This window comes from Microcaecilia unicolor, chromosome 12 (assembly GCF_901765095.1).
Source record: "Microcaecilia unicolor chromosome 12, aMicUni1.1, whole genome shotgun sequence".
NCBI classification, from domain to species: Eukaryota; Metazoa; Chordata; class Amphibia; order Gymnophiona; family Siphonopidae; genus Microcaecilia; species Microcaecilia unicolor.
The window spans coordinates 30,817,517-30,841,416 of record NC_044042.1 but is presented as its reverse complement, the minus strand read 5'-3'; the positions used below and the strand labels follow the sequence as shown (position 1 = coordinate 30,841,416).

At 43.7% G+C, this 23,900-nt stretch overlaps 2 protein-coding genes across 6 annotated transcripts in view; both read right to left on the bottom strand.

Annotated features, from left to right (window-relative positions):
- NLRX1 (NLR family member X1) overlaps positions 1-7,223 on the bottom strand; it is a 56,897-nt gene extending 49,674 nt beyond the window's left edge. For 2 of the 3 annotated variants that reach the window (XR_003944069.1, XM_030222024.1), the window contains exon 1: positions 7,033-7,114. The gene's annotated coding sequence lies outside the window, so the exon portion shown is untranslated. Of the gene's footprint in view, positions 1-7,032; positions 7,115-7,202 lie in introns of those variants that run through there. The other variant, XM_030222025.1, reaches the window with a different exon arrangement.
- Positions 7,224-12,645: 5,422 nt separating this feature from the next.
- Positions 12,646-23,900, bottom strand: part of ABCG4 (ATP binding cassette subfamily G member 4) — a 105,590-nt gene continuing 94,335 nt past the window's right edge. For 2 of the 3 annotated variants that reach the window (XM_030220643.1, XM_030220642.1), the window contains exons 14-15: positions 21,029-21,147; positions 12,646-18,983 (exon numbers count right to left, since the gene is read on the bottom strand). In XM_030220643.1, coding sequence (XP_030076503.1) covers positions 18,758-18,983; positions 21,029-21,147 — 345 coding nt within the window. In that variant the 3' untranslated portion in view covers positions 12,646-18,757. The remainder of the gene's footprint in view (positions 18,984-21,028; positions 21,148-23,900) is intronic. The other variant, XM_030220644.1, reaches the window with a different exon arrangement.

Below are 23,900 nucleotides of genomic sequence, written 5' to 3'. Positions count from 1 at the left end.
CCCAGTATGGAAATACTTACTTATGTACTTACTAGTAAAACAAGCCCGTTTCTGACACAAATGCAACGGGCGCTAGCAAGGTTTTCCTCGGAGTGTGTATGTTTGAGAGAGAGAGAGAGAGAGAGAGAGAGAGAGAGAGAGAGAGAGAGAGAGTGTGTGTGTGTGTGTGTGAAAGAGAGTGTATGTGAGAGACAGAGAGTAAATGTGTGTGTGTGGTGCTCTGAGTTCCATGACCCCCCTCCTTCCCTCCCTCCCTCTCTTCCCATCCGAGTTCCAGGCCCCCCCTTCCGTCTGAGGTGCAGGCCCCCCCTCCCTCCCTCTCCTCTCCCTCTCTCTCCTCCCTCCCGAGTTCTTGGCCCCCCTTCCCTCCGAGTTCCATGCCCCCCTCTCCTCCCCAGCGTGTTCCATGCCCCCCTTTCCTCGGAGTGTGTATGTTTGAAAGAGTGTGTGGGTGAGAGATGGCGTGTGTATGTGAGAGAGAATGAGTGAGAGAGAGAGAGACAGACAGAGAGAGAGTGTGTGTGTGTGCGTTTGTGTCAGAGAGAGTGTGTGAGAGACAGAATGTGTGTGAGAGTGTATATGAGAGACAGAATGTGTGTGAGAGTGTATGTGAGAGACAGAGAGTGAGTGTGTGTGTATATGAGAAAGTGAAGCCTTCAAGCCTTGAAGCATTCATGCACTCTGTAAGGCTCCATCTCCTCAACTGATGACACGTAGTTCCGGAACGTTGCAGGAATGCTTCAATGCTTGAAGGCTTCACTTTCTCAGCTTCAGAATGTTGGAGGTGCGTTTTATTATATAGGATAGGATGGGGCTCATCATGCAGTGCCTTAAAAACCAATACCAGCAGTTTAAATTGTACACGCCAAGCAATGGGCAACCAATGCAATTTTTTAAAATGGGGAGTAATTTGTTCAAGTAAGCAACTGCGCTGCAGCATTCTGCGCCACCTGTAGAGTTTGCAACACTCCATGCGGTAATCCATACAGCAAGGCGTTACAATAATCTAAGGGCCCTGTTTACTAAGCAGCGTTATAGGCGCGTTAACGTTTTTAACGCATGTTAAACAAGTAGGCACCTACAATATCCCTACATAGTTAACGCATGCGCTAAGTGTAGGCGTGTTAAAAATGCTAACAACCCTTAGGAAACAGGGGCCCTAAGTGCGGTAACACATAACTTTGCAAAACCATATGAAAATTCTGCTCCAAAAATCGCATAACTGCGTCACCATGCACAATTTCAAAAAACACTGCAGTCCTGCTTGTCTGGGTATCATCCTTGCACCAGCACTGATTATCCGTAGTACCAGATAACTTCCCTATCTGTCCCGGCACTAACCGGGGAGTGCCACAGCAGTCAGAGGAGCTACTGAACAGCACTCTTCAGTTAAGTGTCAACTGGATAAGAACATAAGCTTTGCCATACTGGGACACATCAAACGTCCAAGCTTCAATTTATTTGATATGCTGCGTATTTTCAAAAGAAATCTAAGCGGTTTACAATTTTAAAAAAATATACATCGGGGAAAGGGAAACATAAACTGAAACGGCATAAAACACGAGGAAAAATAGGGAAGGAAAAGTTACAAATTAAAATACAGGATAGTAAGGGAGGACAATAAAATAGGAAGCTTGGGACAATCTCAGCCACTTACCAGTGTCTAAAGAGCATCAGGTGGAAACGCCAATAAAAAGTAATGTTTTCAACTTAGATTTAAAATTATTAAAAGAACCTTCCAATTGCAAATATAATGGAAGAGCAATCCATAAGATTGCTGCAATTACATAAAAAAAAAGAATTTCTAGAAACATCTAGAAAGACCTGATGAAAAGAAGGAACTGATAGGAGACCCTGCTTAGCAGACCGAATAGATCTAACAGGAGAGTAAGGGATTTCTTAAACGTAAGCGAGAGCAGCCTAAACAAATGATATTGCAATAATCCATTCTAGAGATAAGCAGAAAAACAATAAGAGAATGGAGAGAGTCATAGTCAAAATATCGTCTAATAGAGCGTAGTTTCTTAAAATGGTAAAAACCATACAGCTGAGATTTAAGAAGGAAAGTTGAGAATCTAAGATGACACCTAAGTAACGGAAAGCTTTAGAAGACTGAATCATAGTCCCAAACAGATTTAAGGGAAGGTCTTGTACTGGACGTCCCCCAGTAACGATGACTTCTAATCTTATACAAGATGGATATCTAGTGAAAAAGGATTCCCAGGAAAAATCAACAAAATATCATCTGCATAGAAGTGACAAGAAATACCGAAAGTCTGAATAAGGGCAGCAAGAGGGTTTAGAAAGAGTTTTGAACAGATTCCTGGAGGAAAAGTCCATAATCTGCTATCAAGATAGACTTTGAGAAAGCCACTGCTTACCTCTGGGGTCAGTAGCATGGCATCTTGCTACTCTTTGGGATTTTCAGATTCTGCCAGGTACTTGTGACCTGGCTTGGCTGCTGTTAGGATACTGGGCTTGATGGACCTGTGGTCTAACCCAGTATGGCAGTTCTTATGTTCATGTCACACCAGTGGATTCCAGATTCACAGTCTCAATTTAGCTGCACCGTTAGAGCTTGTAATCTTCGATTTCTGAATTTTCTAAAAATATTCAGGTACTATTATCTAGAGAACTGTTTAAAAAGTATATGCTGGAGATTCTGAAGCTGCCTGTGGAGTCACTTCCTTCTATTAATAAGACTTAATATTATCTCCCTTATAAGAGACAGCCACTGGGAACATCTAGAGTAGAATTAAATGCTGGATTGGAAGTTGTTTCCCCTGATAGTCTAAATGTGTCTGAATTTTTGGAGACCTCTCAGGACTTGGTAGAGACCCATGCAGCACTATTGGTGTCCTTTGTGTTTGAATCTCATACATTTAATTTTGCAACTGTTTTTCAAGAATATAGTGTTTTGTATATGGGCCAGAAATTATTATGTCGTCTTCCTGACGTGGGCAGTCTTTTCTGGATTTCTCCGCCCATGAGTTCAACAAACTGGTGGTGAATTTGTTTTTTGTTTGCGATTTCCAGTAAAATGCTTGGTTAAGTTTCAAAAAGGTTAGATATGTATTCTATGACCCGGTACATTTAAAACAATTTTTTTAATTCTTTATTTATAAATTTTAACATTTATATCAGCTAACATAAATGCATTGAAATATCAGAAATATAATAAAGCAATTTAACATAATGCATTATATCACAATGGTATAATACAAGAAAAGAAAATTTTTCTTACTTTCGTCCACGTAATTTAAGTCAAGATACTAAGAAATAATTTCAGGTGGAAATATACACTAAATTAAATTAAACTTTAATAACTTCTTGGGAGTAAAAAAGATATAATTCACCAAACCAAGAGAAATACAACATTTACAAGGTAATCGCAGCACAAATGTGCCTCCTAATTTTAAAACCCTAGGTTTATACAACAAAAAATCTTTTCTCTTCTTTTGTATAATTTGTGCCAAGTCAGGATACACTTGAATCTTTTGTCCCAAGAAAGAATCATTAATATGACCGAAGAATATTGTTTCGGTCAAATTCAAGGGCAAAAGTTACCAACAATGTAGTTCTCCAAGAATTCAGTTAGATTTAATGTAGGGCCAGAAGCTGTTTGAGATTGCTCTTTTGATTGGATAGGTAAACCAGTTATGTATTGGGTTCTCGTTATGGGGGGATACCCCTCCACCGGGACCCCCAATACTTCATTGAAACATTTCTTAAGCATATCTGTTGCATTTATCAAAGGTGATTTCAGAAAATTAAAGAATCTCAAATTATTTCTGCGCCCATTATTATCAAGGTATTCTATTTTTCTATCTTGGATTTCTCTTTCTTTAATCAAAGCTGAAGTAATATTCTGTAGTTTTTCAAACTCTCCTTCTATTTTCGTAATTTTAACTTGCTGCGCTTGAGTATGATCGAACAAACTTTGATTGACTTTTTTCAGGTCCGTTATTTCACTTTTTACTGAGGTGTTCATCAAAAGTAAAGTGTTGTTCACTGCCTGAATGGCATCCCAAAGTGTATTCATAGTTACCACTGCTGGTCTCGTTAAGCCTCCGACAGACACAGTTGCAATCTCTCGAGAAATAGGAACAGCGCCCTGCACTGGATCCTGTGTTGATATTTCTTTTCCCGGGGTTGAAGTGCCTATAGGTCCTCCTTCTACGAGTGCCGAAGGTCTGGATGGATCCAAGGCCTCAAGCTGTCATGACCCCAAGGGCAACAAATCGCCTCCAGGTCGCGGAGGAGCAGTGAAGGAAGAAGGACTCAGCGTCACTCCTTCTATGCTGCGCTCGACGCCCTGAGAAGCCGAGTCTATCAAAGTGGGCATCCGTTCTCCAAGGGCCCCGACTCAAAAGCTCTTCAAGGTCATCTGGTGGGTGGCGCGAATTAGCGGCGGAGCCATGGAGGAAGGAGCCATCATTTTCCCCTTTCTCTTCCCCATAACAAAATCGGGAAGATCAATCCTCGCGCCAGAGCGTTTTTGAGTCTCAGGAGCCTCACTTCCGTTCCTGTCACCATCTTGACTCAAGAAACCTAAAACAATTTCTTGATAATAAATTTCCTTTGCAGTTGGTGAATGCGCCCCCTATATAGAGGTATTAAGAGGTATATCATACCTAGGCATGAAGATTGTCCTTGTTTAGGCCATAAACTATGGATTTTTTTTTCTTATTGTAATATCTGTCTGTAATTTCTTTGATGATGTTCCCCTGATTGTAAGTTATGTTTCTACAGTTGGGTAAATAAGTAACCTCTGTTTTTTGGACTTGCATTTCTTGGTGATAGTTCAATCAAGTCTAACATGTAGTCAGGAGACATACCAAACAATATTTTGAAAATAAGACTACTAGTTTAAAAAAACAATCTGGCCTTGATTGGGAGCCAGTGTAACATTACAAGCAACTATACGGCTGGATTCAGTTATCTGGGGTTTAAATGGTGGAACTCAGTTCCCAAGGCCACAAGAAGCATTACTAAATATCTTCAGTTCAGAAAAGATTTTAAAACATATGTTTTCAAGAAATTCTGTGGATAAACATACGTGACACAAATGATCTATACTATTTGTAACTGTAATTGTTATTGTAAAACAACACTGTAACTTCTCTTAACTGTTAATTGTAACCGAAACTTGTTTTTGGATAATTGTGGGATATAGGAATAAATAAATAAGAGGTTCGGAGTCCCTGGGAACAGGTTAGCTAACTCACATCCCCCAGCAAAAAACTAGGGATAAAAAAAATCAAGCTGGCCTGAAACACCATTGTCCGAGTGCTGTTTACTTTTAAGCATTCTTGTAAACTTGTTCTAGGATGCGAGGAGTGGCCTAGTGGTTAGGGTGGTGGACTTTGGTCCTGGGGAACTGAGGAACTGAGTTCGATTCCCACTTCAGGCAGCTCGGGGCAAGTAACCCTCCATTGCCCCAGGTACAAATAAATACCTGTATACAATATGTAAGCCGCATTGAGCCTGCCATGAGTGGGAAAGCGCGGGGTACAAATGTAACAAAAAAAAAACATAGGCCCTAGGTGGATTTTAAACAGCAGCAAATCAAGTAGGGCTGCAATTTGAATAAAAATTTTAAACACGATTAATCCCAATTACAAATTTTAATCAAAATGCAGCCATAAAACATTTAACAAATAAATAGTAATGAAAACATAAGAAATACAAAATGCAAACTGACAAATCACAAATTACAAAACCTCATGCACAACAGCTAGAAAGTAAACAGCCTTACAGTTTTCACAGCCTACTTCAGAAACGCAGCCCTACTTCATCATAGTATTAAAAAGAGGTCGTGTTCTGGTGTTAAAGACTGTCCGCCACTTTTAAAGGTAAGACATCACATGAACAATACAGCCAGTAAGGCCCCCACCCCGGTGGGACAGCACTTCACAGAACCAGGACACTGTACCAGTGATTTCACAGTGAGAATACTGAAAGGTAACTTTAAAACCATACATGAAACGTAAGACCTTTGAAGTCAGAATGATTGAATATTTTAACACCCAACAGAAAGGACTTAACAAGGATCTGGGGTTCCTAGCCCATTATAAACCATAAAGCTGTATTTCTCTGTTGATCACCCCATCCCTCACCTATCCACACCCATCCTGTTAGAATATCAATGATATGCTTTGATGTCCCCATGCATACTTCCTACCCACCCACCCCCCTCCTTCCACCCTGTCAGACTGTCATAGTAATGCTTGAATGTTTTCACTTATGTACACTGTCAGCTAGCACATTTGCTTATTTCCGATCTGACGAAGAAGGGCGACCTTCGAAAGCTAATCAAGAAATGTATTAAGTTATGTCCAATAAAAAAGGTATCATCTTATTTTCTTTTCCATGTTTTATTTTGTTTGATTTCTATTGATAACCTTACGAGTGGACTAACACGGCCACCACACTCCTCTACTTAAAGGTAATACATAGAAATAAAACAAAATCTTGAAAAGAAAATAAGATGATACCTTTTTTATTGGACTAACAATACATTTTTTAATTAGCTTTCGAAGGTCACCCTTCTTCTTCAGATCAGAATAGTTAGGAAGTTACCCGTGATCTGGTATTAGTAGGCAGAGACTGTTCTGACCTACAGATCCTTTAAGAGGCACTTTTATCAATGAACTATTGCAAGCAGTGAATGTCCTAATCTGGGGGGTCCTTTAAAAGGGAGCACAATAGTTTTGTGTTAGACAGTCACTATGCCTTGATCAGGAAACACGAAAACACTGCCAGCCTCCTTTCAGTTTCTGTGCAACGCGTTGCACCCCTGGTTGCATAGGCTCTGTGAGTCAAGAGTTAAGAAACTTTACTGCACGACACTGTGTTACTGACAGAAATGATCTTGAGCAGTTCCTGGCACCCTCCTTCAGTCTGTCTCCTTGTACGGAGCATGCCTAGGGGTCAGTGAGTGCCTGCCCTGCAGCCCAGCTATTCTTCTCCCCCCGGTACTGGTCAGTCCTCCCTCCCCTGTGGGGCAGTGGCCGGCCTCTTCCCTGTTACCTTCAATCCTTCTGGGATTCTCGAACTCTGCAAACAACTTCCTGCAGCCGGAGGCTCCGCCTCTGCAGCTCTCAGGCTGTCGGTTTTGTGTGTCACAGACCAGGAAGGAGGCAAAAACAAGGAGAGAGTGCAAGGTAGATTTAAGCATGACAGTGCATGCTAGTCCTTACCCAACCTGCTGACTCAGTTCTGGCAGATCAGGTCCATCCTGTCCTGCTTTTGGTCATCCTAACAAATAGTTGCTCGCGTGGGCCAACCTAATAATTAACATAATTAACACAGCAAATGAAAGTAGAATAAACGTGGATCTTAGTCCAGCTTCTGGAGCCTGGACAGTGTTTCGATGCACAGCTTGTGGACCAAGGGTACAATATATCAAGTCCCAGAAAGCTTTTAGTAACACGTTTCTGACCTCAGAGTGGACGGGACCAGTTATCCCCTCCCCTCCATGCATATCTAGCATATTGAAGAATAAGGATTCAATAATAAGAATAATAATAGATATTGCACAGCTATTGAAGAATGGGGTTCTTTATTTTATATATTTATTATTAGGATTAGGTATGGTTTTAATGATAACTTCTAATTTTATGTTTTAACTTTTGGTTGAAAAAGATTCTTCTTTGGTAAGAGAGTTTAGCATATACATGTGTTCGTCAGGGACACCCTTCTTTTTTCCATTATTGGCTGAGGAAGCCCATGTGTTAAGCACGCCCCAGTCCCGCCTTCGCTATGCTTCCTACACACCCCCATGAACTTTGGTCATCCCCGTGACGGAAAGCAGTTGAGGACGCCCAAAATCGGCTTTCGATTATGCCAATTTGGGCGACCCTGGGAGGACGCCCATCTCCCGATTTGTGTCGAAAGATGGGCGCCCTTCTCTTTTGAAAATAAGCCTGATAATGTCATTCAGGCACGAAATATATACACTGCCTGAATGACATTATATGAAAAAAAATGTTTATAGTGCAAAAAAAAGGGAAAAAACCTACAAATAGGTGGGAAAATGTGGGATACAAATGTAACAAATTAAAAATAAAATATTTTTTGGGGGTTTTGATCTCAGATTACTTTTTGCACTGTGTGCAGAAGAAATTTTTATTGATTGCCACAGGTGTATGAGATCTTTTTTCTTCCTTTATTAGTCATTCTTCACTGTGGGGATTTTTGATGATCATCTGCTTTTGTTTTCAGTGAAGTTGATCTTTGTTGGTTTATACAATCTCTATACATCTATACACTTTTGATTGCACATATGCTGTCCAAGGTCTCACACATCGCACACTAGTCAATGGAGCGGCCAGAACCACAGTGTGAAGAGCATTGTGAGTCCCTGGCATTGACCCAGCCCTTCCCCTTTTCCATCATCCCATCTTCAGAATTAGAGTAGCAGCCACAGTTCGTGTCACTTCAAATTTCTAAAGAGGGGGGGGGGGGGAGTCCTAGCCTATCTTTCTGAAGAGAGTATGTCCTGGTACATTTACCTCCCTGTAAGGGTTATCACTGAATTATAGTGTGCCATGTGACTGTACATGTTGGACATGCTCACGGTGCCAGCAGAAGAGGGAAGAGTGGTAGGGAGCCACTGCACAGGTTTCTACCACCCCTTCTGGCTCACTCAATTCTCCCTTCAGCTGGCAGGGCATGGGGACCCCCATCAGCCATGCTGCTCCACCTGGCCCACTCTACTTGTTTTGTCATCCCCCAAATTCTTGCACCCTAAGCAACTGCCTACTTTGCTAGTAGTAGGACCAAGAAAAAAAACACTGAGTTAGCTGACTTTTTTTTTTTTTTTTTTTCTGTCTTGTTAAAAAAAAAAAAAAGCCCTGGTGCTTCTGACTCACTGAGGAAGACACTCAAAATACCTTTCCAAGGCACAGCAGGAAAAAAAGGCCGAGTCACAGAATGCTCCAGAGGAAGGCAGGGGGAGGGACCCGGGACACCAGAGTGTGCATGCAAAGGCCGAGTAGGCTGAGACCCCTGGGACACTCTCAGAAAGCTTCCTGTCTGTAGGAAATTGGGGTTTCCCTTTTTTTGTTTGTCTGCTGTCCCAATTCCTTTCTTCTTCTTCTTCTTTTTTTTTTTTTTTTTAAAGATTGAAGGGCCATAAATGCCACACAACCAACCAAAGGGAGCAGGGCTGCACAAATACCACCTACCTCTGCTGGGAGACTGAGAAATACTGAGGGGGTCTGGGGTTTCACAGCTCCTCATACAATATCATTAGTAAGTAGTTCTGTCTCCCTCTGCTGGTAGGAATGCATATACCCACTCGTGGGGAGTGGTTTGGTGTAGATGATTAGGAAGAAACTGTTTTCCTAATATGTACTATGTTACTCTAGTAGCAGCAGCAGCAGCAGCATTTCGCCCCAGGTGTGCTGCTTTCCCTGCTCCCTACTAGTGACAGAACAGTGCCCTTACCTTTTACTACCAGCTTTCTAACAGCCTGGCATTAAAGTCTGAACTACACAGGACTCTGTGTCCTTGGAAGACCAATGAAACCCATAGCAAAGGCATAGTCTAATGGTTAATGCTGTGGGCTGGGGAACTGGGTTCAATTCTCACTCCAGCTCCTTGTGACTCTGAGCAAAGCACTTAACCCTCTATTGTCCCTGGTACAGAGAAAGTACTTGGCAATGTACTACAGAAGGGCAATATGTGAAATCCACAGCCTTTACCTTTAAAGCCAACACATGAGGAGGAAGAGATAGGGAAATCTTGCCTGACCAATTTACTTCAATTCTTTGAAGGAGTAAACAAACATGTGGACAAAGGGGAGCCGGTTGATATTGTGTATCTGGATTTTCAAAAGGCGTTTGACAAGGTACCTCATGAAAGGCTACAGAGGAAATTGGAGGGTCATGGGATAGGAGGAAATGTCCTATTGTGGATTAAAAACTGGTTGAAGGATAGGAAACAGAGAGTGGGGTTAAATGGGCAGTATTCACAATGGAGAAGGGTAGTTAGTGGGGTTCCGCAGGGGTCTGTGCTAGGACCGCTGCTTTTTAATATATTTATAAATGATTTAGAGATGGGAGCAACTAGCGAGGTAATTAAATTTGCTGATGACACAAAGTTATTCAAAGTCGTTAACTCGCGACAGGATTGTGAAAAATTACAAGAGGACCTTACGAGACTGGGAGACTGGGCGGCTAAATGGCAGATGACGTTTAATGTGAGCAAGTGCAAGGTGATGCATGTGGGAAAAAAGAACCCGAATTATAGCTACGTCATGCAAGGTTCCACGTTAGGAGTTACGGACCAAGAAAGGGATCTGGGTGTCATCGTCGATAACACACTGAAACCTTCTGCTCAGTGTGCTGCTGCGGCTAGGAAAGCGAATAGAATGTTGGGTATTATTAGGAAAGGTATGGAAAACAGGTGTGAGGATGTTATAATGCCGTTGTATCGCTCCATGGTGCGACCGCACCTTGTGTATTGTGTTCAATTCTGGTCGCCGCATCTCAAGAAAGATATAGTAGAATTGGAAAAGGTGCAGCGAAGGGCGACTAAAATGATAGCGGGGATGGGACGACTTCCCTATGAAGAAAGACTAAGGAGGCTAGGGCTATTCAGCTTGGAGAAGAGACGGCTGAGGGGAGACATGATAGAGGTATATAAAATAATGAGTGGAGTGGAACAGGTGGATGTGAAGCGTCTGTTCACGCTTTCCAAAAATACTAGGACTAGGGGGCATGTGATTAAACTACAGTGTAGTAAATTTAAAACAAATCGGAGAAAATGTTTCTTCACTCAACGTGTAATTAAACTCTAGAATTCATTGCCGGAAAATGTGGTGAAGGCGGTTAGCTTAACAGAGTTTTAAAAGGGGTTGGACGGTTTCCTAAAGGACAAGTCCATAAACCGCTACTAAACGGACTTGGAAAAATCCAAAATCCCAGGAATAACATGTATAGAATGTTTGTACGTTTGGGAAGCTTGCCAGGTGCCCTTGGCCTGGATTGGCCGCTGTCGTGGACAAGATGCTGGGCTCGATGGACCCTTGGTCTTTTCCCAGTATGGCATTACTTATGTACTTCTGTAAGAAGCATTGATTTTCTGCTGTCAGTGGGAGAAAGGAAAGATGATTGCTGACAGCCAATGTTTTTTTTTATATGGGAAGGGGCCCATTTTTGCTTCTGCCACAGAGTATTAATTTGGCTGACTCTCATTTCCATTTGCTATTTTAATTGATGCTTTACTCTAAGCACTTGCTAATGCAGGATTGCCCATTCTGAAAACTTAATTTCTGCTCACCTGTGTTTTTCAGTCACCAGCCCCTAATGAACCTAGTTTAAAGTTCTCCTCACAGCCAGTGTATGAGCTGATTCTTTCCGGAAGGTATTCTTAGCTTTGGCATATTTTATTTATTTATTGCATTTGTATCCCACATTTTCCCACCTATTTGCGGGCTCAGTGTGGCTTACAATACATTGTGAGTGATGGAAATACAATTTGTTACAGTACTACATTGTGAGGAGTTAGGGGAAGACAAAGTCAAAGTCAAAATATCATTTGGGGAATAGAACAATGGAATTTAACAATGGGGAAATGATAGGGCGATAGAACAAATAGCATGAGAACATTAGGGTAAAACAATTTTATCTGTGGTAGAGTTTTAAGTGTGGTTAGAGTATGGGGAAAGAGAATTCAGAAGGGAGTGTATTGATGCATTCCTATTAGTGTGTATGGACTTCATGTGTTTCGATCCTTGTGATAAATGTTCTCAAAGAGATGAGTCTTCAATAGTTTGCGGAAGTCGGTTAATTCGTAGATCATTTTCAGGTTGCGTGGTAGTGTATTCCAGAATTGCGTGCTCATATAAGAGAAGGTTGATGCGTGCAGTACTTTGTATTTTATGCCTTTGCAATTAGGGAAGTGGAAATTGAGGAAAGTTCGGGATGATCTTTTAGGGTTTCTGGGTGGCAGGTCTATTAAATCAGACATGTATGCAGGGGCTTCACCGTGAATGATTTTGTGAACTAAGGTGCATACTTTAAAGTATCACAGTATACTTGAAAAAAAAATGTAAGCCTTGTCAATGACATCCACCATGCAGTCAGTTGTTGTTCTCCAGAGTCAGTCTGCCATTTCTTTTCTCTTGGCTGGAAGCATTGAAAAGAACTCAGCCTGTGTGTGCCCTGCCTCTTTCATAGTCCTTGCTGGATCACTGATGCACACGAATAAATATACACAGTCACACATGTGTACACTTAGTAGTATATATGTAGGGTTCAAATTTCAGTGGTCCATTTAAAGTTATATGGAATTGTCTATGGCACTATCCCTTATTCAAGTTTGAATTCATGAATTCAAACTTGAATGCATAAATTCCTTGGCTGAATTATAATTTCTTCCTCTGCCCAGATCCTTCTCAAATTAAAAATGTTTAATTTGAACCGTGCAGCAATTTATATAGCCAGCAGCTAGGTACTGGCTGCAGTGATGTTTTGAGCAACTTATATGGTTGGCACCCACTGTCAATTGTGCAAGTCCTATTGAAAGATGGTGCAGTGTAGTCAACAGTGTGTACACAGACACATCCATTGTTATGCATGCAAGCCAGTGACACACACATATAGAGACACAATGATGCACATGGACACAAGAAACTCTGTATATCCACATAGTAGAAAGGGATTTTATTAGTCATGAATGCTCATCTAACAGGTAGCACCAGTACTTCAGGAACCAAAGACACTGCTAACGTTTGCAAGTTGATAACTTCTCCACATTTGAGATGTGAGGAAGAGGACAGCAAGAAACAAAATCAGCTTGGACAGATGGGAGTCTACCAGATTTATAACAATGGATGAACAGAAAAGAGCTAATGGATGGAGGTCATCAAGTGAATGGATAGAGAGAAGTATAGCACCTCAACTAAAGGCTGATTAGGTGAGTGTAAAATACGTGTACTAACGGATAGACAGGAAGGAGTCTGACATGTCCTTGGCATTATTGTGAGACAGGGCTGTGAGACTGGTTTATTGATGGATGAATAAATGGGACTAGAACACCTGACTTATGGACACACAAAAGTATCGCACACTCTTTTCTGTCCATCTGTCTACAGAGAAGCAAGATGTCTATTGATGAGTGTCATCCATACAATGTTCCTTCTAAGCTGCTTGGGAGTCTCTGCTACAGCCCTTGCAATGTTTGAACTGTAGCTCTTATGGGGATCCCTCCAGGAGCTGCAATACAACCTACAGACAATAAACCCCCACACAGTATAGATGAACACTAGCACATCTGTGGATTAATGGATACAATAACCCAACTGAAGCCAGAGTATAAAAAAAACAACTTTGGGATAGCATGCTGAACAGTCATTTGCTTTGAGGATGGATTGACAGGATAGCCAGAGACCAGCTGAAGTCTATGGTATTGTAACGGGACAAAGTGGGTAGACCGGATAGGCTTTTTCTGCCATCATTTTCTGTTGCTTTTACAGAAACTGCACTCCACCATTCTATGCCCCTGGCCCTGGGATAATGTTTGACCCCTTATTGCATGGTGTGAGAGCACAGACAGCATGAGAACACATTGCTTGCTTCCTTCCTTACAGTGACACGGGATCAGAAAAAGAGACACGAGTACCCCTGCTGCATTACTCCCGTGAGTTTCACAAAGAAAATCTTGCAATCCTGTTTATTCCCCTTTCATTGTTGACTCAACATACTGCAATGGAGCCTGGTTTCTCACATCACATATCTCTTTTTGCATATGTCTTACAGTGTGACATCACTGTCAGCTGGACCAACTGATCTCACTCTTCTCCAAATAGTTCTCTGTCCCGTGAATCCTGACTAGATGTCCTCTGGAGACACACCTGTACTTTGCTTTCAGGAACGGGGTTAGTCCATGGGGTAGACCCCATGCACAGTCCCTCCATAACCATCCATTCCTGTATCAGTTATCTGCAGGACCCTCAAAACTCCCCCAGGAAGCACAGAAGTCTTCCAGAACAAAACAAGGCCTTCCCAGCCATGTTTGAGCAGATAATATATTTTTTAAAACATTTCTCCAGAGTCAGCATAGTATGGCTTTCTAATATTGGTCCCAGAGAACAGTGATGCTCAAACCAGTCCTTGAGCCCCATTACCCTCTCCCTCTAGAGAGATGAACTTTTAGGATATCTCTAATATGCATGAGCTGTATATACATCATTGGAAATAGTGCAAGCAAATCTCATGCATACTATTAGAGATGTCCTGTGAACCCAACTGGCTGGGTTGCCCAGTTTGAGTATCACTGCTTTTTTTCTGTAGACTGATATGTGTTATTGGGCCAACAAAAACATTATCCACAAATGGTATAGCATATGGGATTTTGAAAGTATACAGCACTCTTCTTCAGATGATGTGATATGGAAATCTCATATAGCAACATATGGGGATAATACTTATGTTGGTTATGTGCCATCAAGTCAGTGTTCACTTATAGCAACCCTCTGGATAGATGCCCTGAACTGTTTTTGGTTCTTAGTCAGGTGGCTAATCATCAGAGTGGCATCCATAGTTTTTATTATATTGATGCATCACATTGCTTGGTCTTCCTCTTTTGTGTTGACCTTCTCTTTGCATGATGGGTCCCAACTATGAGTCGAAGTCTTGTCATTTGAGCTTCCAAGGAATACTTAGGTTTGCTTTCTTCCAATACTGATTGATTTGTTCTTTGGGCAGTATATGGTATATGCAGTATTCTTCTCCAGCACCATAATTCCAAGGCATCAATTTTCTTCCTGACTTGTTTCTTCACTGTCCAACTTTCACTTCCATTTGACGTCATTGAAAATACCATGGCTTGGACAAGTTGAATGCAGCGATACATCTCTGGACTTGAAAATCTTGTCTAGATCCTTCATAGCTGTTCTGACAAGAGCAATACATCTTTGAATTTCTTGACTGCTTGTTGTTTCATCATTAGTTATTGATCCAAGCAGGTTGAACTTGTCTACCATTTCTAGTACTTCTCCATCAAGGATAAAATTATTATCTTACCAGTTGTCATGAACTCTGTCTTCTTCAAGTTAAAGCGCAAGCCCATTTTGAGAATATGTTCCTTGATCTTGATAATCAGATCTTTCAGATTATCTTCACTTTCAGCCAGTAACATGGTACCATCAGCAAAGCGAAAGCTGTTGATGAGTCTTCCACCAATTTTTTTATCCTAAATTTCTTTACGTAGTCCTGCTTCTCTGATGATTTGTTCTGCATATGGATTGAACAGGTGAGGGGAAATTATGCAGCCTTGTTCTACACTTTTGCATATTTTAAATTATTCAGTTTCTCCTTGTTCTATTTGAATGGTTGCTTCTTGAGCTTGTGCATGAGAACTATCAGGTGTTCTGGTATACCCATGCTTCTTAATGTGGCCCAGGTTTTTCATGATTTACACAGTCAAAGGCCATGCTGTAGTGCATGAAACATATGTGGATTTCCTTTTGGTAGTCTTTCAACATTTCAGGGATCCATCGCACATCATTGGTGATGTCTCTTGTTCCTTGCTCTTTCCTGAACCCTGCTTACAGGGTTAAGTAGAATTTTGCTGTTGATTGTGGGATAATTTCCATAGTCAGATCTCCTTTCTTCTGTATTGGTATGAACACAGATCTTTTCCAGTCAGTCAGCCAAATTTCCTGGCAGATCCTTTTAAGTATTGTAACAGCTGCATCTGGTTGCTGTAAAATACTTCAATGGGAATGCCATCAATACCGGGTGCTTTCTTCTTTGATAAAGCTTTCAATGCTGTTTCAACTTCTTCTTTCATCACCAATGGTTCTAAAGTTGAAATGACTTTTGATTCACTTGATCTTTATGATATAATGACTCAGTGTATTTTTTCCACTATATCTTTTTATATCAGGCTATTAAAAAGTTATCAACCTGCAAAGAAACCCAAACCAACAGATAGCAGAGATTCCTATTAGGATTCTATTGAGTATTCAGTGGGATAGAGCTGCATGGGAATGCAACGCTTGTATGTGAACAGAGCATCACCACAGCAAACCCATGTCAGTCTGCCTCCACCACAGCTTCTCAAAATGAGATCCTGAAGGGTTCCAAGTGCTACCCATAGAAACCCCAAAATGCTTTAAAATATTTTGTTGAGAATTGGAAAAAATAATTTTTTAAAAATGAATGTGCAATTCAGATATAACTGCACCTGGCAGGAGGGTGGGTGCAATTTCTGAAGTAGTAAAGAAAAAGGGCAGGGAGGCAGAGGCCTGGGTATATAGAGAGGGAGAAGGTAGAAAGACAGATGAAGGATGGAGAGGATTGTGCCAGAGAGGAGGGATTTGGGGAGAATGGGATTAGGAGAGGCAATGGTAGGACCAGGGAAAGAGAGAGCAGTACTTGGGGGGGGGGGGGGATCTAAAAAGGAGACAGGGCACCTGGGCCCTGGCCCCACCAAAATATTTCTGTCACATATTGGCTGTCTGCCCCATGGTCTGATATGTCTCTCTCTTTGTTTCCTTTCCTCCTTCAGTCTAGCATCTCTCACTTACCCTCCCCTCTTCCTGGTCTGGCATCTCTCATTCTCCCTCTTCTCTGTCCCCATCTCTCTAAATTTGCCTTTGTGACTAGCAGCATGACCCCCAAAATATGCTGTTTTTGGGTGGCCTGGGACTTTCCCTCTGCCGTGACCTGCCTCCTCTGCTGCAACTTTCTGTTTCTAGTAGGGTGGGACGTGGTAGAGGGAAAACCTCAGGTCATCTGGAGACAGCATGGCTGCCAGCCACAAAAGCAAGTTTGAAGGACCATCTGGGAGGGGGGGGGGGAGAGACAAAGAGAGGCAGTGATGCTAAAACTTCTGGAGGAAGTAGGAAGAGGGAGAGATGCTGCACTTATGTGAGAGAGTACAGGAGGGAGGGAACAGAGAGTGACATTTGCTGGGGAGTAGGAGGAAGAGAAGGGAGAGGGGACAGATGGAAAGATACTGGCCTGGAAGGGTGGAGTGGGACAGGAGGGAAGGGATAGGGATAGAGAGATGGTGGCCCTTGAACGGGGGGAAGTAGAGGCCAACCAAATTTTGGTTTTGGTTTCAGCACGAAAAACGACCTGAAATTCAGATTTCGGTTTTGGTTGGAATAAAAAATGTGGCTCTGACTGCCATGGAAGGTGGGTGGGCCAGTGGGGGAGATAGGTTTCTTTGGGGGGGGGGGACTGACTGGGGGGGGGGCACATTTTTGGTTTCAGTTCCGGTTCTAGCTGAAATCCAGCAGCAGATTTTGGCCACAGATTTGGTTTCAGTTAGGTGGTGTGGGAAGAAGGGAAGAGCGAGGAGAGAAGCTGGACATGGGGAGGAATAGGGACATAGGGGGGTGATTCTGGATACCAGAGGGCGATATGGACACAATGGCAATGCTGGACACATGAGAGGGAACAGGGACACAGAAAGGCAATGCTAGAAAGAGGGGGAGGGATGTGGACATAGAGGGAAGATGCTTGCAGACGGTGGGGGTGGCAGATGATGTCTAATACTGAGGGAAGATGTCAGAAGGGGACTGATGCTAGGGCTGGGAGAAGGGGTCTCAGAGGTAACACAGGGACTGGGGATAAGGGACAGGGAACGGAGGACAAGGCTGAAGCGAAGCTGGGGGCAGAGCTTGGGCTCTTCAAACAAAAAAGGTCTTCTGCTGCCCCTGTTCAACACACCTTATTTGGGCCTATTGAATTTCAAAAGCAATTCACATCCTCATCCACCTCCCCATTTCTTTGTGCAATCTTAGCTAGAGTGCAAATAGGATGACGCATATACCCTGAAGACTGGAAAATCATTCCAGATCTGTAAACATTCCATAACACTGCTTTAGTTCCTTTAACATTCAAGACCCGTGATTCCCACATCTGTCCTGGAAGCACCCCACGCATTCATGTTTTCAGGATATCCACAATGAACATGTATGAGATCTGCATGTAATGGTGGCAGTGCATACAAATCTATCTGATAAATAGTCATTGCAGATATTGAGAAAATCCAATTGGATGAGGGTCCCCCAGGATAGGTTTGGGAGCCGCTGTTCTAAAACACTGCCCCAGACCTATAATCTCCCTAACCACCACTGCTCATCTTCATTCTCAGCACACACTTTTGCCAAACTGGGTAATTAGAAAATGGAATTTTGTAGCTAACCATACTAATTACATCTAATGCCTGGTGTGAAAATTAAGCTTGGTTTTTTTTCATAATAATCTACACATGCTAAAAAGTAATCAAGCAAGTGAACGGAAAACTACAGGACACCCAGCATAAAATTGCATTGCTGAGTAACCGTTCCTTTTGCAGCTTCTGAGTGAGCTAGTACACTAACTCCTAAAAGGGCAGGACCAAGGCAATGTGAGGGCTTCTGAGCAGCAGCAGACATGACATCCTGCAGGTCCAGGCAGAAGGGTAAATTGGGCAGTAGTTGAGGGGAGAGCTGCTGTACACTTTTTTCCTGCCCCACCCCCCCAACCAATCTATGTGAAACAACCTTTGTATACATAACAAAGTTCTGGGAGAATTTGCAACACCTTAAAAAAAACTGCTGCGTGACATAAATAGCAATTTATAAGGTTCTCTTAGAAGGGTCCGAGACAGGGAGGCTCTTTCTAAATGAGCCCAGAACATGAACTCTCTCCCTCTTTGGTCCATGATTCACTTCATGGAAAAGCAGATCCACGCGGACTGTCTGTGGTGCTCCGCACACCCGCTGCCTCCACAGGTCTGCAGGGGACGTCTATCTCTGCGATTTCACCTTGTACCTGAGAACCAGGTATACCAGGAGCCGCAGGGCAACAAAGAAAATTCCCAGTACAATGAAGTCTAAGTACAGTTTGGCATCCTCCACATCCAATTCCTGAAGGACTTTTTGTGGTTTCTGGAAGGGACAGAAGTCTTCTTTACATTCCAAAAGCTCCCGATCCATGCCGTAGATGGTAAGGATAACACCTTCAAAGCCATACCTGCAATAGCCAATACACACCATTACTGGAAGCACAGCCTCAGCCATCTCTTCATCACACCAGTGTGCCCAGAGTTCACTACTTCTGCTGTTGTGAAAAGCTTGAAGATCAGTGCCCCTTTGCTTGTGACAGAAACCAGATGTATCCCCAGAAGAAGCTCTTGCCATGATCTAATCTAGGCCCTTCAACCAGGGGCGTATCTGCGTGGGGCCACAGGGGCCTGGGCCCCCGCAGATTTCGCCCTGGCCCCCCTCCCCGCCGTCAACCCTCCCCCGCTGCTTACTTTTGCTGGCGCCGAGGTCCGACCCGCAATCTCCGTTTTTCGTCTTCCTCCGTGGCCATGCTTCCAGGAAGTAACGCTGCAGTGCTGATTCGTTGAATCCAGTTCGGCGTCTGACGTCAGACGTCGAACTGGATTCAACGAATCAGCACTGCAGCGTTACTTCCTGGAAGCATGGCCACGGAGGAAGACGAAAAACGGAGATTGCGGGTCGGACCTCGGCGCCAGCAAAAGTAAGCAGCGGGGGAGGGTTGACGGCGGGGAGGGGGTGGAGAGAGGCGGCGGCGGCGGCGGCGGCGGGGGGGGGGAGGGAGGCAAAAATGTGCCCCCCCTCTCTGGCTGTGGCCCCCCCTACCGCCGGATTCCAGATACGCCCCTGCCTTCAACATGTGCTCATGCATAAGGATGGTCTTACAGACAAGTGGGCTAACCTTCAATTTTGCTGATTTGTGGCTTTTTGGATCTAGTGCATCAAGGCGTCAATATTTACTTGATATCTCCAAAGGTGTGAAAAATGAGCCCACTTGGCCTTGAGACCATCCATACCAAGTAAATATAGGCATGCAAACCTCTCTCATGCATATTCATCCTGGTTATTCTGAAAAGCCCACTAGCTGGGAGTCCACAGGACAGGTCTGGAAATCAGTGTCCTAGGTGTTCGGTCAAAGAATAGTTGCAGGCTTACATCCAGGGTCTAGTGAGCTTGTTCTCACCAACTGTACTTTTATTTTGGAAGGAATTTGGTTGCATCAGTTCTTACTTATAGAATAAAGGATCGGGGCTACCTAAGATCTTAAAGAAAGCCTCTGTTCCTACAGGCTCTTGTTCCTTATGGGAAAAGACCTGGAAGTAATTTCGATTTTTTTTGTGGTTGGAGGCTGCCCTATGTTTTTTGGAAACCTTCCAGTTCACCCCCTGTATTGCCCAATCAGAAGGACTCAGTGCCATCTAGCAAAAGTCATTTTTTGAGAAGATTCAGCACTCGGTAGCATTTGGGAGAAGATGAAGACCAGGCTAACCATTCAGAGCTCACCTGGTGGACAATGAGAAGGTGGCAGCATTTAAAGCAAATAGGAGGAAATATTTTTTTCACTCAAAGAATAGTTAAACTCTGGAACTTGCTGCCGGAGGATGTGGTAACAGCAGTTAGCGTATCAGGGTTTTAAAAGGGTTTGGACAAGTTCCTGGAGGAAAAGTCCATTGTCTGTTATTGAGATGGACATGGGGGAAGCCACTGCTTGCCCCAGGGTTTGTAGCATGGAATGTTGCTACTATTTGGGTTTCTGCCAGGTACTTGTGACCTGGATTGGCCACTGTTGAAAGCAGGATACTGGCCTAGATGGACTACTGATCTGACCCAGTATGGCTATTCTTATGTTCTTATGTGCTTTAAGGAGGAGAGGAAAGAGGAACACTAACAGAGGTGCTGATGAGGGGAATCCTCATCGGAAAAGAGAACCTTACCATTCCACTCAGAGGCAGTCCCAAAGGAGTAAACGAAGGAACATGAATTTGCAAATTGCTGTTTCAGTTTATACTATGGATACAACAGGAAAGAAATATTCACTGTGCCAGATTACCTTAGTAAAGGTTTTATGCTGGAACAGCAACATAGAATGCCGAGGGTTTATTGCAACATTGCATAAAAGATATCAACCTATGCACTGCAAGTGAAAGAAGTATATCCCGCCCCCATCCCCAGGGAAGAGGAAGTGTGAGTCTCTCATCCTTATGACTGACTGGAAAGGGTTTACACATCACTGACCTGACATATGAGACATAGGAACTCCATTGTAGATAAAAAGGGATGGTTTTGAAGCTGACAAAGAATCCAGAGAAGAGGAGAACAGGAATGGCAGTGACTGGCCCCACAAATGTTGCCACCTAGAACACAAAAGCAGGTCTTCAAGGTTGGCAGAATAAAACAGCTCTGCAGCCCCTCTGTTTCACTACTGCTTGGCATGACTCCATTCTGCTTTCTCCTGTGTTCCCTTCCACGATCCCAACCTCAGTGATGTAACAACGGATGGGGCAAGTAAGGACAGAAAGAGCACAGAACTCCCTCAAAGTAGACAGAGCTGTTGGGGCCAGTGGGCTTGTGTTGGCTCACAGCCTGTAATTTCTGACTGTCACAGCCACTACCAGGACCAGCTCCAACAACGTTTCTCACCTCAATAGCTGCAAAACCAAAAGGAACAATGGCAACATGAAAGGAGGGAAGAATGAGCAGAGCCCTGGCTGCACCTGCATCTAGTTGCCACTGTCTTATATTTCCCTGCACTTACTTATTTATTTAGATTTTGCTCACACCTTTTTCAGTAGTAGCTCAAGGTGAGTTACATTCAGGTACACTGGCTATTTCTCTGTCCCAGGAGGGCTCACAATCTAAGTTTGTACCTGAGGCAATGGAGGGTTAAGTGACTTGCCCAAGACCACAAGGAGCAGCAGTGGGAATTGAACCCAGTTCCCCAAAATCAGAGTCCACTGCACTAACCACTAAGCTACTCCTCCACTAGCAATAGTCCGTGTAGAAACCTGTCCTTGCAGATCAGCAACGCAGCCGCGCAGGCTTCTGTTTCTGTGAGTCTGACGTCCTGCACATATGTGCAGGACGTCAGACTCACAGAAACAGAAGCCTGCGCGGCTGCGTTGCTGATCTGCAAGGACAGGTTTCTACATGGAATGTTGCTAGTGGAATAGCAACATTAACATTCCATGTAGAATCTCAAATAGAAGCAGCATTCCAGAATCTCCAATAGTAGCAACAGAATCTCAGATAGTAACAACATTCCATGTAGAATCTCAAATATTTATTTAGATTTTTGCTCACACCTTTTTCAGTAGTAGCTCAAGGTGAGTTACATTCAGGTACACTGGCTATTTCTCTGTCCCAAGAGGGCTCACAATCTAAGTTTGTACCTGAGGCAATGGAGAGTTAAGTGACTTGCCCAAGATCACAAGGAGCAGCAGCGGGATTTGAGCCTGCCACCGGTGCTCTAACTACTAGGCCACTCCTCCACCTGCATTTTTCTGTACTTTCCAGTAAAGCTCTAGGCTCCTCCCAGTTCTCTGCAGTCTTTTTTCTTGCACTACTCTACATAATAGGAGCCAACTTTTCAGAATTTATTGGGGGGTGCTAACACTGCTAATCCAAAGGAAATTATCAAGCTTATTTTCGAAAGAGAAGGACGCCTATCTTTCCATACAAATTGCAAGATGGGCGTCCTTCTCACAGGGTCGTTCAAATCGGTATAATCGAAAGCCAATTTTGGACGTCCCCAACTGCTTTCCGTCGCAGGGACGGCCAAAGTTCACAGGGGTGTGTCGGAGGCATAGCGAAAGTGGGACTTGGGTGTGCCTAACACATGGACGTCCTCAACACATAATGGAAAAAAAACGGGCGTCCCTGACGAGCACTTGGACGACTTTACCTGGTCCTGTTTTTCTTATGACCAAGGCACAAAAAGGTGGCAGAACTGACCAGATGACCACCGGAGAGAATCGGGGATGACCTCCCCTTACTCCCCTAATGGTCACTAACCCCCTCCCACCCTCAAAAAAAAGAACTTTAAAAATATTTTGTGCCAGCCTCTATGCCAGCCTCAAATGTCATACTCAGGTCCATCGCAGCACTATGCAGGTCCCTGGAGCAGTTTTATTGGGTGCAGTGCACTTCAGGCAAGTAAACTCAGGCCCCCCCCCCCCCCCCCACCTGTTACACTTGTGGTGGTAAATGTGAATCCTCCAAAACCCACCACAAACCCATTGTAACCACATCTAGGTGCCCCCCTTCACCCGTAAGGGCTATGATAGTGGTGTACAGTTGTGGGGAGTGGGTTTTGGGGGGCTCAGCACACAAGGTAAGGGAGCTATGTACCTGGGAGCAATTTATGAAGTCCACTGCAGTGCCCCTTAAGGTGCCCGGTTGGTGTCCTGGCATGTGAGGGGGACCAGCGCACTACGAATGCTGGCTCCTCCCACGACCAAAGAGATTGTATTTGGTCGTTTCTGAGATGGGCGTCCTTGGTTTCCATTATTGCTGAAAATCAGAAACGACCAAGTCTAGGGACGACCATCTCTAAGGACGACCTAAATTTCAAGATTTGAGCATCCCCGACCGTATTATCGAAATGAAAGATGGACGTCCATCTTGTTTCGATAATACGGGTTTCCTCGCCCCTACATCGGGACGTCGAGGATGTCCTCAGAGCAAAATTTGGGCATCCCTTTCGATTATGCCCCTCAATGTCTCCCTGGATACAGTCAAGGAATTTGTTCAATATTGGGGGTGCTCAAGCACCCTCAACACCCACAGAGTTGGCTCCTATGCTCTACACCCTCCTACACTGTCCTGACCTGCTCTACACCCTTCCACACTGTCCCATTCTGACCTGCTCTAAACCCTCCCACACTGTCCTACCCTGACCTGCGCTACACCCTCTGGCACTATCCTATCCTGCCTACTCTACCCCACCCCCTCCCACACTGTTTTATCCTGAACTGCTCTATACTCTCACACTGTGCATGATCCTGCCAGACACGGTCCAGTGCTCTCCTGTAGTACCGCATCACTGTTCACAGTCTTGTACCATCCTGCTATGAATTCATTTGTGCTCTCCATAATGCTCTGTGCTGGA